We start from the raw sequence: 12,801 nt of genomic DNA on the forward strand, positions 1-12,801 counted from the left end.
AAACATGGCGTTTTCGATCCATGCCACTTCTGGCCTGCCCAGATCCAGGCACCGAATTCAGTTTTGTATGTGATCCAAATGCTATCCGTGCGCCTGCAGATACATACCTAGGTACTGACTTCAGACTTCAGTCTTCAGTGACCCGTGATTCTGCCTTAATAGCACCGGTTTGGGCGATAGTGGAGGCTACGTTGTGGCATTCGCATAACCTTTTCATTAGGACGCGCGTGTCCTATTTCCAATGCGTCTATTTGAACTCCGCTCGCTGTACGTACGTCCATGTCTATCCAAAAAGGTCGTTGTCTCCCTGATCAACCCGCCCAAAGCAATCCCTCAAAACAAGGCAGTGAATGAATGTTACGCTATATCCAATCATCACTTGTGAATCATTGTCTCGGCTCATAACCTCGATCCAATCCGTTGGTTGTACCGATGCCCAACTAAACTTCTGGCTGGGCCACTCCGTCTGACCCGATCACCTTGCCAACATCCCAAGCCCTTTTCTCCCCAGCCTTGGACCATTGCACATTTTCCGCAGACTTTTCGTCTGCACCACTCGCACGCTGTATTTGCTCGTCTGCAAAGCCGGCGTCTTTCAGACGTTGATCCTGATTTTGCCGTAGCTTTTGGCGGTCTCTAAACGCCTCAACAGCATCATCCCACTCATTGCCAACCTCGTCTTCGTCCATTTGTATGTCAGTCTTGGGGTCGTATGTGTCTGAAAACCGTCGATCGATACCCGAAGACCCTCCCACTGTTCCTCGTCCCCGGTATTTCGGGGGTGGTGCGGGTCCGATCAGATCTTCCATGGCATCCGATCCCTCTTCTTCCTCTTCCTTCCGCTTGCGGTCTTCGTTTCTATCCAGAGGCGATCGATGCCGATGCTTACTCTTAGATGCCCTGGGCGATCGAGACCGTCGTCGGCTTGCAGGTGATCTAGACCTGTCTCTCCGTTTATGACTTCGACGGTGTTGTCCTTCTTCGGAGGAGTATCTGTCCCTGCTCCGTGACCTATCGCGATGTCTGTGATCCCGTCGTGACCTATCCGACCGTCTCGATTCATCGTCAGTCTTACTACGACGATCGTCGCGTGACAGTCGACCGTGTTGTCGCTGCTCACTGCGTTTGTCTGTGAAAAGGTCGTCTGATCTCTGTTCGTGCTTGCGTTCCTGCCTTCGATCCTTGTCGGCGCGTTCTCTCCTTGAAGAAGGGCCAGCCTCATCTTCGTCTCTTGGCCGTTTCTTGCCGCCTAGAATGGCATGAATATCGCCCATCTGCCGCCGTCGAATGTCATTAACACTTGGGTTTGCCTTGCGCCGCTTGATTTCTTCCGTGCGCTCGAGATCCTTGAGTCGTGCCTTGGACTCGGCGGCCTCTTTGGCCAACAGCGCCTTGTTGTGATTGTCGGTATCCTTTATGATATGTCGTAGAAATCGGGTGTTGGGTTTCATCATATTCGCAGGTCTGAAGCCATGTCAGCAACAGACTTGCCAGAATTGGTGGGTGTATGCATTACTTCTTATTCGTGCGATATGCTTCCATACCCATGGCTGAATATTTGAGAGAGCAGTCGCTTGCCTCTTGCGACAAGAGGTCAGCGACATAATCGTCGGTCAAAAGTTCGTCGTTTTTGGACATTATTGATCGGGCTCGAGATTCCAGGATACGCGCCAGTCGTAGAATATGTATATTGCCCAGAGATTGCGCCCCAAAAAAAAGGTTGTAAGTCGAGGTTGCAGCTCTTGAATTTGGCTAGAAGTGCTATGCATTGATGTCAGCAGTCTTCTGCCCCTCCACACCGCCTGTGGCTAAAACGGTTTCCCACTAACCCAAATTAGGTTTCAAAGTAAACATCCATATCCGCGTTCAACCAAACATAATCAAACAACTCTATATCACGAGCCTGATAATTGGTCTTATTTTGTCACAATATCACCATTTCCTAGACTGCCATGATTCAATCAAATCCGGAAAAGGTTCTCGAAGCCTTGAACAGACTTCAGTCGTCACAAGAAATCTCAATCATCAAACTCAGTGAACCCATATCAAGCTCACGGCCTCAAGATGCCCGGCAACGAACATCAGATGCATCAAATTCAGCCTTTGACGCGCCAACTCCCGCAGGTCTGACAGCCGATCTAGCACACTACAAAGAACTCTTTGCCAAACTGCGCTTCTCCTATGTACAACAAGTCACAAAGGAAAAGTTCATTCGAGCCATTGTCGGCGACCCACCAATGATTGTCACAATGGAAGAGAATATGGAGCTTGAAAAGGAAAACGCAGTTGCAAAGAAGCAACTCAAAGAACTAAAGACAGAAGTGGCGGATATGGTGGCAGATCTTGAGAGGAGAGGTATCGAGCTCAGCCAGAAGTACGAGAGCGTGCAACTTGAAACGGCAAAGCTGCGTGAGATGCCTGCAAAGATCGAGGATTTGGAAATGCGAATCGAACAATTACGCACAGAACTAGAAACACCAGATGGATCCGCTCCCAGCATGAATCTGCCTCTGGCCAAAACTCAGGATCTCGTCAACCAACGCAAGCTGGAACAGCAGGAGCTTGCGCGAGAGCTGGAGTCCTTACAAGCCAAGGTCCCTCGAAAAAGAAAGGAGGCTGAAAGACTTCGCATTGAGCTGCAGCCTCTTGAGAACAAGCGCCAAAATAGCGCGACTGCTGCGCGTGAGGCGAGGAGGAGAAAGGAGGCCGCTTTGGGCGGTGCAGCCGACGACCTGGAGGAGAGAGCTCGCTGGTGGAGAGCGAGTGAGGGTGTGTTGACACAGGTTTTGGATATCAAGAATTGAGAGATGTGGACACGAATGAAGAGATGAGATATCACGATACAACTGGCGTTGTGAGGACATGGGACATGGAATAGGGGTAGGGGCGTTTAGCGTCGGTAATCCGACTTGACCTTTGTTATAGCTTTGATAGGATATTTTTGTTCATTATTTAATGTTCAAAGTCTCGTGGCACGTTATCTGCGATTTTATGGGATGTAAATAGGTGCCATTAGTGTAAAAGCCTCTGCCAAGTGTTTGCAGCACCCTGTAGTCAATATACCAGAGCTGTACTCCCTTGCGATATTGAGATAATTTTCTAGGACCTCATGTGTATTCTCGAATCATGATCCTTGGGATGTGTTCTCTAAATCCATACGTGAAAATAGATAGATATCCTTCGTCTTGTAGAACCCAGTCTCATATGCTCATATTACCCGTTACATTTCGAACATGTTAGAGGTCCTGCACATAATACCCTGATTCGCTGTCAAAGTGTTTTCTAGAGACTTTATAGGCATACGAGAATCTAAATATAGGTTCCTATACTCCTTAGGCATGCATATAACCATAGATGATGGTGCAGGCTGGAAGTTCCAGCCACAATGTTGAATGACATATAACATCGATAATGACTCCACGAAGACGTGAAGATTTAATTTTATCTTCCTTCTGCCTGAGAGATGCCAGAGCCATACTAACAGCTTTCTTGATAGTATGGACACACGTCAATGACGGTCTGACAGATTGGAGGTTGACCGCCACAGCATCGACTCGTAGGACAACTACCCAGTCTATTTCGGTACTTGAAAATGGATTAAGACTGTAAGGATGAGTTGAATACGTGGGACTGTCTTCCACCTGCAGAGAATGTCGAGAATTGGCGTCTTCCAACTGAGTGTGCAAGTTACAGAGGTGGCCTTCAAGTCTACAAAGTGATTCTCTCGTATGGCACCAGCAGATCTATAGCTGTTTTTAATCCGATATACAATGATTAGGATCATATTTTGATCCAGTAGGTGTAGGAATGCTGATGGCAGTTCAAACTCAAACCCTTCTGGATCGTTGTAGTCCAGTCCCCGTCGATAACAGTTGTACGCAGTCACCCAGGACCAATTTACAATAGCTTCTAACTCTATAACAACCATGAGTCTCTGGAAAGGAGGCAAACATTGTCTTCAACGGTAAGCAGAGAATGCCAGACGATGTACCAGCAATACGCTTCGGGCAGGGGCACAAGGATATTGCTCCATGGCAGTGATACAGGACAAGTGCTCACTGTGAGTTCTATCTAGACAATACTACACTTTGAGCCATCAGTAGGAGGTGATATACTACTATGCGTGCCCAAAGTTTTGATATATCGGCTTATCGGATGTCCTCAGCCAGTAAACGAACAATTCTTCCATTAGCAGAAAGACATCAATCGCACCAAAGACTTTGAACGGACTTCAAAACAATTCTTAGCTCCTCTATAGCTGTAGTCAGAGTATGCAGAGTACTGAAGATGAGGAAAAAGATAGGCTGAGTGGCGGTGAAGTGTCTAAGCAAAGTCATCAGCAGGGGACAAAGTGTTCCAGCAACCCCCTCCTATTATCCTGATCAAGTCGATTTCTCCCCCAAAGCTTGTATTACGACCTCCGAACCTCGGTTCAGTATGATATCGTACTATCATTCATTGTCCTATGGGTTATATATACTTACTTGCGTGAAATTTCAACAAGATTATCATACCGTGCCCAACAAAGAAACACCACTAAATCAACGCCACTCTGCGTGGTGTCTACATACAACGTAGAGTTCCATACTATGAAGTCATTGAAACCACTATCGCCATGATGGATGTGTTCTTGACTGTGTCGTTTCATAAGATAAGGGAGCATCTCGTCTAATGGCCTGGAAGCACAAGAGCAGAATAGGCGAATTTCATACTTCTACTCCTGACAAGTCGAAATGCATTCCTTGTTGGGACATATCTCGGATACATATGATCGCTCGGGCTCCACTCAGAGTTGATTGTCAATAAATCTCCTATCTGTCGGCCGACTTTACTAACATGGGGCGGCAGGGAAAGTAATACAATTGCAGTGTTGGCGCCAGCTCAACATGGCTGACATGAGGGCTTATAAGCGTGACATTGATATCATGTAGTAATAAATAAATGTAGTGTAGGTACTATTTTCTGATTGGGTTCCAGACTTTGCCAGCAGATCAAGTCAGCACTAGATCTACGGGGTTTATGATGCTAGGTTTTTGAGGGTATCTTTTTATATCCAATGCCTACTAAGCGAATATGGTGGTAAGAAACATCAATAACTACTACCTAGGTGAAATTCTACTTGATTAGTGCTTTGATGAGCAAGGCATAATAATAGCTGGAGTCAGTAAAATAAACATCAGATGGTTTGATTGAGTATTGGATTGGTCGGCCACAATTTGAAGCCCGGTTCGGTCACTAAAACCAATACGCGTACTCATTTCATTCATGATGAGAGAGTTTCAGAGGATGGAAAATGTTCTTTACGCGGGGAATAGCAAAGCCCGACCCGCATACGCAATGCGTCTTTACGGGCAAATCAACTCTTCAAACGCCGGCCGGGACCCGATAACTATCTGATCCCAAAGGCGTCCGTCTAACAAGCTGTCGCTATTATTTTGTCGCTCAAGGGTTTCAGCAACCTCCATAGCCACAGACAGCCAAGACCCGAGGGGGGGAGATCATTGACCGAGCCAAGGCCAAAGCCAAGGCCAAGAGCCAAAAGCCAAAAGCCAGGGCCGCCCAAAAGACAAGACATGTATGTTTCCAAGGGCTTGGCTGCCTCTCATTCTCGGGTTGTTCCACGTAAACAGAGTTTGGGAGGGGGATTTCGTATATCTCGGGTCCTTGAGCCCAATTTCCATGCACGTGCGTGGGTGCGCCCTCTCTCGTCTCGACACAGCACAACGCAGCTTGACCTTGGCCTTGACCGGAGCTTACTTACTTTAGACAGGGGATCAGAATGATTGACCCTGACCTGACTGGTCGAATGGATTTACCCAAAACGGTTTCCATGTAGCGCGCCCCCGCTGATTCATTCATCGGGGGGTCGAAATCGAATACGGCCTCTAACTTTACCTGCGTACCGTACCGTAGTACGGCGTATTTTCTTGGTAGAGCTTTCTCCCAAGTGCCTTGGCTGTCGTGGTGATACCACGTGGACGAGCGGTCTGAGCCTCTCTGTCAGGGAGATGAGAGACTTGGCTTGAGTTAACGTCTGAGGACGAGTTTAGCAAACTGCGGGGTGTGTTCGGAAACTGGTGGGAATCATTGGAAGAGTTGAACGAGAGTGTGGTTCAATATGACAGGGACCTTGACGGGTGTAACGTAAGGCGAGGGTGAGTACTGGTAATTATTGTATGTATTGTACGTGGCTTGAACTCGGTGTTGAAGACCGTGCATGCGTACATACGAAATTGAAGCTTGGAAATGTTGGTTTTGAGGTGCCGATCTGTGTGAAACCCTGGTTGAGAATCATCAAGGTTGAGTCGACCAGAGTCCCAGAGTCGGCATGAAAACTACTCCGTGGGTACATGTGTATATTAGAGTTGGTCTGGTATCAATGAATGAACATTGGATGTTGATATTTAACATGTTGCTGGCATATGTGTATAGTACACCTTGTATGTCCATCACTGAAACCCTCCCCCGCATCCCGGCCCCACATCTGCACCGTATGGTGACCTTTTGTGTGATTTCCATCCATTGTGTGTGTGTGTGTGATTTTGCATCTCCAGTGTTACAATGCGACTATGCGAAAACGCGTATCTCGAAAGAGAGGACTCGAATATCCCCCCCCCCCCCCAGCCTCAGATCATTGAGACGAGACGCATTGGGTAGTCGTTCTGCATTCTGCATTGGGTTTGATATCATGATTGACTTCTCAAATTGAACCCAATGCAGTAAAGGCTAACTACTTTAATAAACGAGCTTTTGCGAAGAATGCACCTCAGCTGTATCGATCGACACCTGATTCATCCCCACGCAGTTCGCTTAGTTCGTCAACGTTACCTGATGGTCGAAACTCAATGCCCAAGTCCAAAACAAACAGAGGCAAAGGCAAAGACAAAGATGCAAGGCCTAGCGCAGTCTGATCTACTTTATTATCGAGATCGCGCAAAGACTTCTCCAAAGAGTCATCGCCGAGCAAAACGAACGAGGCCAAACCCTGAAATCTACCACACAAACAAAGCGTTATCCCCAAAGGGTAAACAGTCTTTACTCTCTAGCAACACACCTGACCTGACCTGATCTGATCTGATCTGCCTGGTATTAGGTATGATGCGAATCGAATGTCTCTTACCCCTTGTTATCCAGCTCCTTTTGCTCCATTCAGAACCCGCCCGCCTAGACTACCAGTAGGCGTGGTCCGAGGCCGTCACCGTCGTTAACCCCACATCAGCCGGATGGTAGATAAAGCCCGAAAGCCGGACCCAGTTTGGTGCCGTCTGTTTCTGATATATTTTTTTCTGAGTGTCTGAGATGAGATGGGGGGAATGCGAGGTTGGATCTCCAACTCCGCAGTCCGCGTCCGCGGAGCCCCAAGTGCAGTGCCCCGCGGAGAGTCACAACAGTCCGCACCGCAAACAAACAGTAAGTTACGGCTCCAGAACAACAAAGACACCTCCTGAGTCCTGACCATTTTCGCTCTTAACAAGGATTCTTGACGCCATGAACAACCTTGTTAACTAACTATTGAGTTGAGTGTCTGTCATTGACCTTGCTCCTCCCTTATAGAGTTTGTTCACTGCTTGTTGATGTACAGTCCCACTCACTCACTACCTTCTGCTACTGTAGAAATCAATGAATGGTGATGATGTGTAATCATGATGATACAGTCGTATGTTGGGCAGTTGGGTCACTCGCTTGCAGTCATTCACTCTGTGTAGGCAGGATGAGCCCGTCTTGTTATAAATGCCACTAGAGGGCGGCATCATCAGTAAGCATCAGCAGCTTTGAATGTCTGTCTGTCTGTTCCGTCTGTTGTTTGGTCCGACGCGGACCTTGGTCGCCCGCTCAACAGCGAAGCAAAGCGCATCGCATAGCTTAGGGCTGACACTGGGTGACACACACTCCCAACCTTGTTCGAATGACGTTTTTTGTTGCTCTGTAACCAGCCAAATACCCGCAGCGGTGTCCGTACGTAGTGGCTTTTTGGTTCAGAAAAGGGCGCCAGCGGAATTCATATCAGCCCGTCTCGCGCGTGTATTACTCAACCCGTACCTAATAAGACTTAATGAGTCATCAATTCGGCCGCCCCTTAACCCAATGGATCTTACACCCAGACTGGCAGTCTTTTCGACACTATCTGACGCTGGACATATGTACAGCCAGTCGAGTTTCAAGACGCAGGCTCTGCTATTGTAAGCAGTGTCGTCAAATTTCCAATCATATCCACCCTCATCGTCTACCGTACCCAGCAGCAGTGGGACGGACTGCAGATAATGGATGATGACTCTTATGCCCATGGGGACTAACGTTAATATCTAGCACCAAAGGGGAATGCGAATCTACGGGTCATTGGCCGCCGTTGGTCGTTGGTCGTTGGTCGTTGGTCATCGGCACATTGCAGCTCCTCTGCCGGATTTACGGCTCAACGTGCATCTTTCTCAATAGAGATTCTCAAAGCTCTGCACCTTAGCTCCGGGTTTCCGTGCTAGCACCAAATAAGCAGAGGGATATAGGTGTGTGGTTAGAATCTGCCATTGACGGCCTATTTTTTAGAGCTTAGCTGCAGTCTAATAAGACTGAGTGTCTACTCCGTACTGCCTAGGTAGATAGATAACAGAGTGATTTTTAAGTATCATGCATTCGGCCTTTTTTTTATAGTTCTTGTTTCTCATCGAGGTTGAGCTTGATTTGCAATCACCCTAGCCCAGCTGATTCATTGATTAGCTTAACCATAACCATTAAGAATAACATCGTTTACCAATTCGATCAATCACAAATGGTCCGTGCCAGGTTCGGGCAAATGTTAGAAGTGTGTGTGTGAGTCCACGGCATTTGCACGGAACCGGATTTTGACAGCTCGGTGATTTGCGGTATGGATCTTCAGAAGGGTCCTGAATCAAAGAACTAGAGAGAACAAAGGGGGACAAGGGACAGAAGCGAAGAGTTGGTCTCGACCACCTCAAAGTGACGTGTGGTCAAATGCGCCATGATCTGATGGAGGCGGGCCTGTGGCTTATTAGATGCATACAGTAATAAAGTATTAAAGGATTAACGATATGCTTTTGCGGGCGGCTCAAAGGGAGGGCATGGTAGGATCCATTGATGTGACTGCATCCCCACAGTGACTCCAAGATATGTGATGAGACAGCAATGGACATGTGCAATTCAGGCAATCTGATCTGATAATTTAGGGAGTCGGATTAGGTATGTATCCATATGATATGTACAGGTCTATCCAAAAATATGCATCCTTCTCAAGAACCCTATTCCTATCCCTCGAATGGCGTGATTTTTATCTCAACTTTGGCTCTCTGTGCTTCTGACAGAGGCTTGTGCCATGGTCGTGCTCGTGGTTGTCATTCCACATCCGTCTTCTTTGTATCATGCAATCTCCCAATCACCACGTTGCCCTGTCCTATCCTGTCCTGTCGTGGCGTCGAGCTGGGCGACCTTTGTACAAGTAGTCCCATATCCTGTCGGCAGTCGGAAAACATACAACGCCGCACCGAACCTCACACATGTGAGGTGAAACCGTGCCTTTTAACACCAAACCCCCAAGGGTATAAACCCAAACAAGAAATGAAAGCCCAGTAAAAAAATAAAAATAGAAAAAAAATTGAATCCCGATAAACACCATGCCGCGTGACAAATTTTGACGTAACAAAGATGGCCGTAAACAAGTCTATAGTACTGTACAGTCAAGTGTTTATAGTCGCATCTGCTTATAGTCGCATTGGTTCACCGTCGTAGCCAGAATATATCATGGGATCGCCCAAGCCCAGCATAACTTCGGGGTTAGGACATGACAGAACGTGAGGCTTGATTGTTCCGAATTCTGATTCGACGAGGCCCTGGTTCAACAAGTCCATATTTGCCATCATGCCATTCTGTTGCTGCTGCTGCTGCTGTTGTAGAAATTGCATGGTGAGGTCGCTAGGCTGAGGCTTGGTCATTGTCCAGGCGGGAAAGTTGCTCATGGCGGGCGATTGCGAGGGGAACAGGCTGGAAGCATCAATCTCGGGCGGTGGAGGGGCAAAGTCGAAGTCGGCGCTGCCTGTGAAGCTCTGCGGTGAGAGGGTCATGGCATTGGTGTTACCAAAGGCAGCCCTTCGATAGTCGTGCTCAAAGTCGGAGTGATCGAGCTCCGATGAAGACGCTCGCTCGGTTCGGTTGCACACGGATGAATCAGTATCCTTGATGGTTTCCTTTGCAGGCTCGTGCTCCTTTTGTTGATCCTCGAGCTGTCGAGCCAGCTCAGCCATGCCAGCTTCGTCTTCAGGGAACACTGAGTGAACAGGGAGGTCGATATCGCTATTGGGGCGGATGCAGCCGAGCTTCTGGGCGATGTTGTGGATCACGGGCTGGCCGCGGTCGTTGAGTTCGGGTTCTCCCAAATCCCAAGATTGGTTATTTCGAACCATTGAGTAAAGCTTGTGGACTGTGGCAATGAGGGCGAATTGTGTGTTCTCGAGAACCTCGGCGTAACTATTGCGTGTAAGTGAGATGCAGACCAAGTTGGGAAATATGAGCACGTACCCTCTAGGCAATTGCTTGTATTCCATCTTCTTTCGTACGCCAGCTGTGCAGACTAGACCATCGTCTTTGCATCGCTTGCATGGGAATTCACCGTCGCACTTGAGTTCGTGTTAGTGAGAGGTGGGGTTAAAGAGCTGTAGTACTGTAAACGTGCCTTGGTCTTCTTCATTCGGCATCTTTCACAAGCCTTCCACACACGCTTATGTCGGCCGTCCATACCAGTTGTATGTGTAACATGATCGTGGTGGTGAATTGTGGCAGCACTTGAGCTGGCTCGCTTGGAAGTGCGGTGGACTGGCTTGACAGACTTGGAACTTGATGATGTGCTCTTTCGAGAGAGGGTCGACTTATGATCCTCGGCGGGAGGAGATGGTAAGCTACCTGATCCCATTGCTGCTGTAATTATAGCTAATATGACTATGATATGCCAAGCAAAGTTGATTGAAGCGATATACAATCCAGATTGTGGGTTGCGTTTGGATTGGATGGATATTGAATGGTGTAAGCCAGTATGTGTAAGCCAGTTGTAGTGGTAGAGTACCAAGCACCTGGGACAGGAGTGGGTGGTGATGGATGTATATAATAGATATGAAAGCTGAAGTGAAAGAGGAGGGGGGGGAAGAAAGAAGGAAAAGAAGGGTTCAAGCAGTTTAATAATAGTTGTAGGCGAGGCCAAGGCAGGTCAAGTCAATCAAGGTTGGATCTTGTGTGACTGACTGGAGGTGACTTGGCGACAGGACAGTAATAAGTGAGTTATGCGTAGAGCCCAGAGTCTAGAGAGAGAAGAGAGGGCCTTGAATTAATATGGATTTTGAGTTATGTATGTATTATGTGAGAACGAGCGATCCCGGTCCACGGCGGTCGGAAGGTTTTCGTAGGGTGTAGACTGTGGAATACAGGTAAGGTATGTATGGTATGGTATGAATAAGTAGGTACATCAGGTATCAGACAGAGTGCAAAGGAAGTTCCCGCCCGCGCGCAGCGGCATGAATTATGAGTGAATGAGTGCCCGTGAGGATGAGTACGGTACTCGAGAGAGTTACCTATTGGGAGTGGAGGGCGTGTCGTTAACGGTCGGCGTGGTCATTATGTCCGAGAAAGCGAGAGAAGTGCTAGAGTGCTCCATGTTACAGGGATCGTCCAGGGAGTCGAGGCTAGCAAGGGTTGAGATGGACCCGCAGATGATGGATGTTGATGTTCTGTTGATGGTGATGGTGTGGATCCTCTGGAAGTTTGAGGCACTGGAGCGACCTAAAAGTCCGCCCGCGTTTGACGGCGGCGGACTTAAGACAATGATTGAATTTTGGGTACGTACTGATCGATCGATTGATTGATTGTGGTGGTATGGTATAGCGATGATGATGATGGTGATGGCTGACGGGAGGCTTGGATGCTTCCCCAACTGCTGGTGCTTACATTGAACCTAACGGGTTATCAGTTAGAGTAAACCGTTGGAAATATAGATTGATTGGGCGCCCATCAAAATGAGGGACAACGCGTTCTCAGGGCGCAAGCAAATTGTACCCAAAACTCAAAGCATAAGAGCGAGGCTGATGAGTGTAGGATGAGGTCTCTGCCAAGCCATGCCCTTGATCAGCATCAGGGTGCGAGACCGAGAACGAGCATTGAGCGAGCGAGCTAGCTACCTAGGTAGCTACGCAGTACAGTACGGAGCAGTTGCTAGGGCTGTTTTTTTTTTTGGCGATCCCCTTTCCCCTGTGGCTATACAACAATTACCGTCGGCTACGTACGTACGTACGGAGACTGTCACTGAGCGCGTATTTTGCGTATAACATCGAATCACTCGCAAGGATCAAACTGCATCGCTGACTGCCGTACCAGTCTGGCTCTGGCTCTGATCACAGTTGAACTTTTCAAGGTTCGTTTCTGGTTTCAGAGCACGGCAAATGGTACTTAATTGCGCTGCATAACGCTACACTTACTACACTGCAATGTACAGTAAGACGGATTGATGCTTATTGTTTGGAGGTGCAGATGACCCAGTAGAGCTCCTACAATCTCGGACTTGATTACTTTGTACAACAATTCCAACACCATCACTAGAACATTGTATGTAAGATATTGGATGTGTGTGAGACTGTACTGATACCCCACAGGAAATAATGCGGCTATTTCTACGGATAGATACGTGTATATATGATTCTTGTCTTGTTCCTACAGTCTACTCCCCAGACCGATCTCGTCATCGTGCTCGATCAACAAACAAGTTGCTGATGTATCATCCTTATTATGTACAGCCAAGCAAGGTCTGTACTG

At 47.8% G+C, this 12,801-nt stretch overlaps 3 protein-coding genes across 3 annotated transcripts; 1 reads left to right on the plus strand and 2 right to left on the minus strand.

Moving 5' to 3' along the window:
* Positions 1-440: 440 nt before the first annotated feature.
* J7337_008516 (uncharacterized protein) lies at positions 441-1,638 on the minus strand (the record flags this gene model as incomplete). The annotated part of the gene is made up of 2 exons (XM_044826133.1): positions 441-1,464; positions 1,517-1,638. The coding sequence occupies 2 exons, from the start codon at positions 1,636-1,638 to the stop codon at positions 441-443; spliced, it is 1,146 nt and encodes a 381-aa protein (XP_044679050.1).
* Positions 1,639-1,952: 314 nt separating this feature from the next.
* J7337_008517 (uncharacterized protein) lies at positions 1,953-2,804 on the plus strand (the record flags this gene model as incomplete). The annotated part of the gene is made up of 1 exon (XM_044826134.1): positions 1,953-2,804. One exon carries the CDS (start codon positions 1,953-1,955, stop codon positions 2,802-2,804), a length of 852 nt encoding a protein of 283 aa, XP_044679051.1.
* Positions 2,805-9,710: 6,906 nt separating this feature from the next.
* J7337_008518 (uncharacterized protein) lies at positions 9,711-10,915 on the minus strand (the record flags this gene model as incomplete). Its single annotated transcript, XM_044826135.1, has 3 exons — positions 9,711-10,473; positions 10,525-10,576; positions 10,675-10,915. The coding sequence occupies 3 exons, from the start codon at positions 10,913-10,915 to the stop codon at positions 9,711-9,713; spliced, it is 1,056 nt and encodes a 351-aa protein (XP_044679052.1).
* Positions 10,916-12,801: the final 1,886 nt, after the last annotated feature.

The sequence above is a fragment of the Fusarium musae genome, chromosome 6 (genome assembly GCF_019915245.1).
Source record: "Fusarium musae strain F31 chromosome 6, whole genome shotgun sequence".
Lineage (NCBI taxonomy): Eukaryota > Fungi > Ascomycota > Sordariomycetes > Hypocreales > Nectriaceae > Fusarium > Fusarium musae.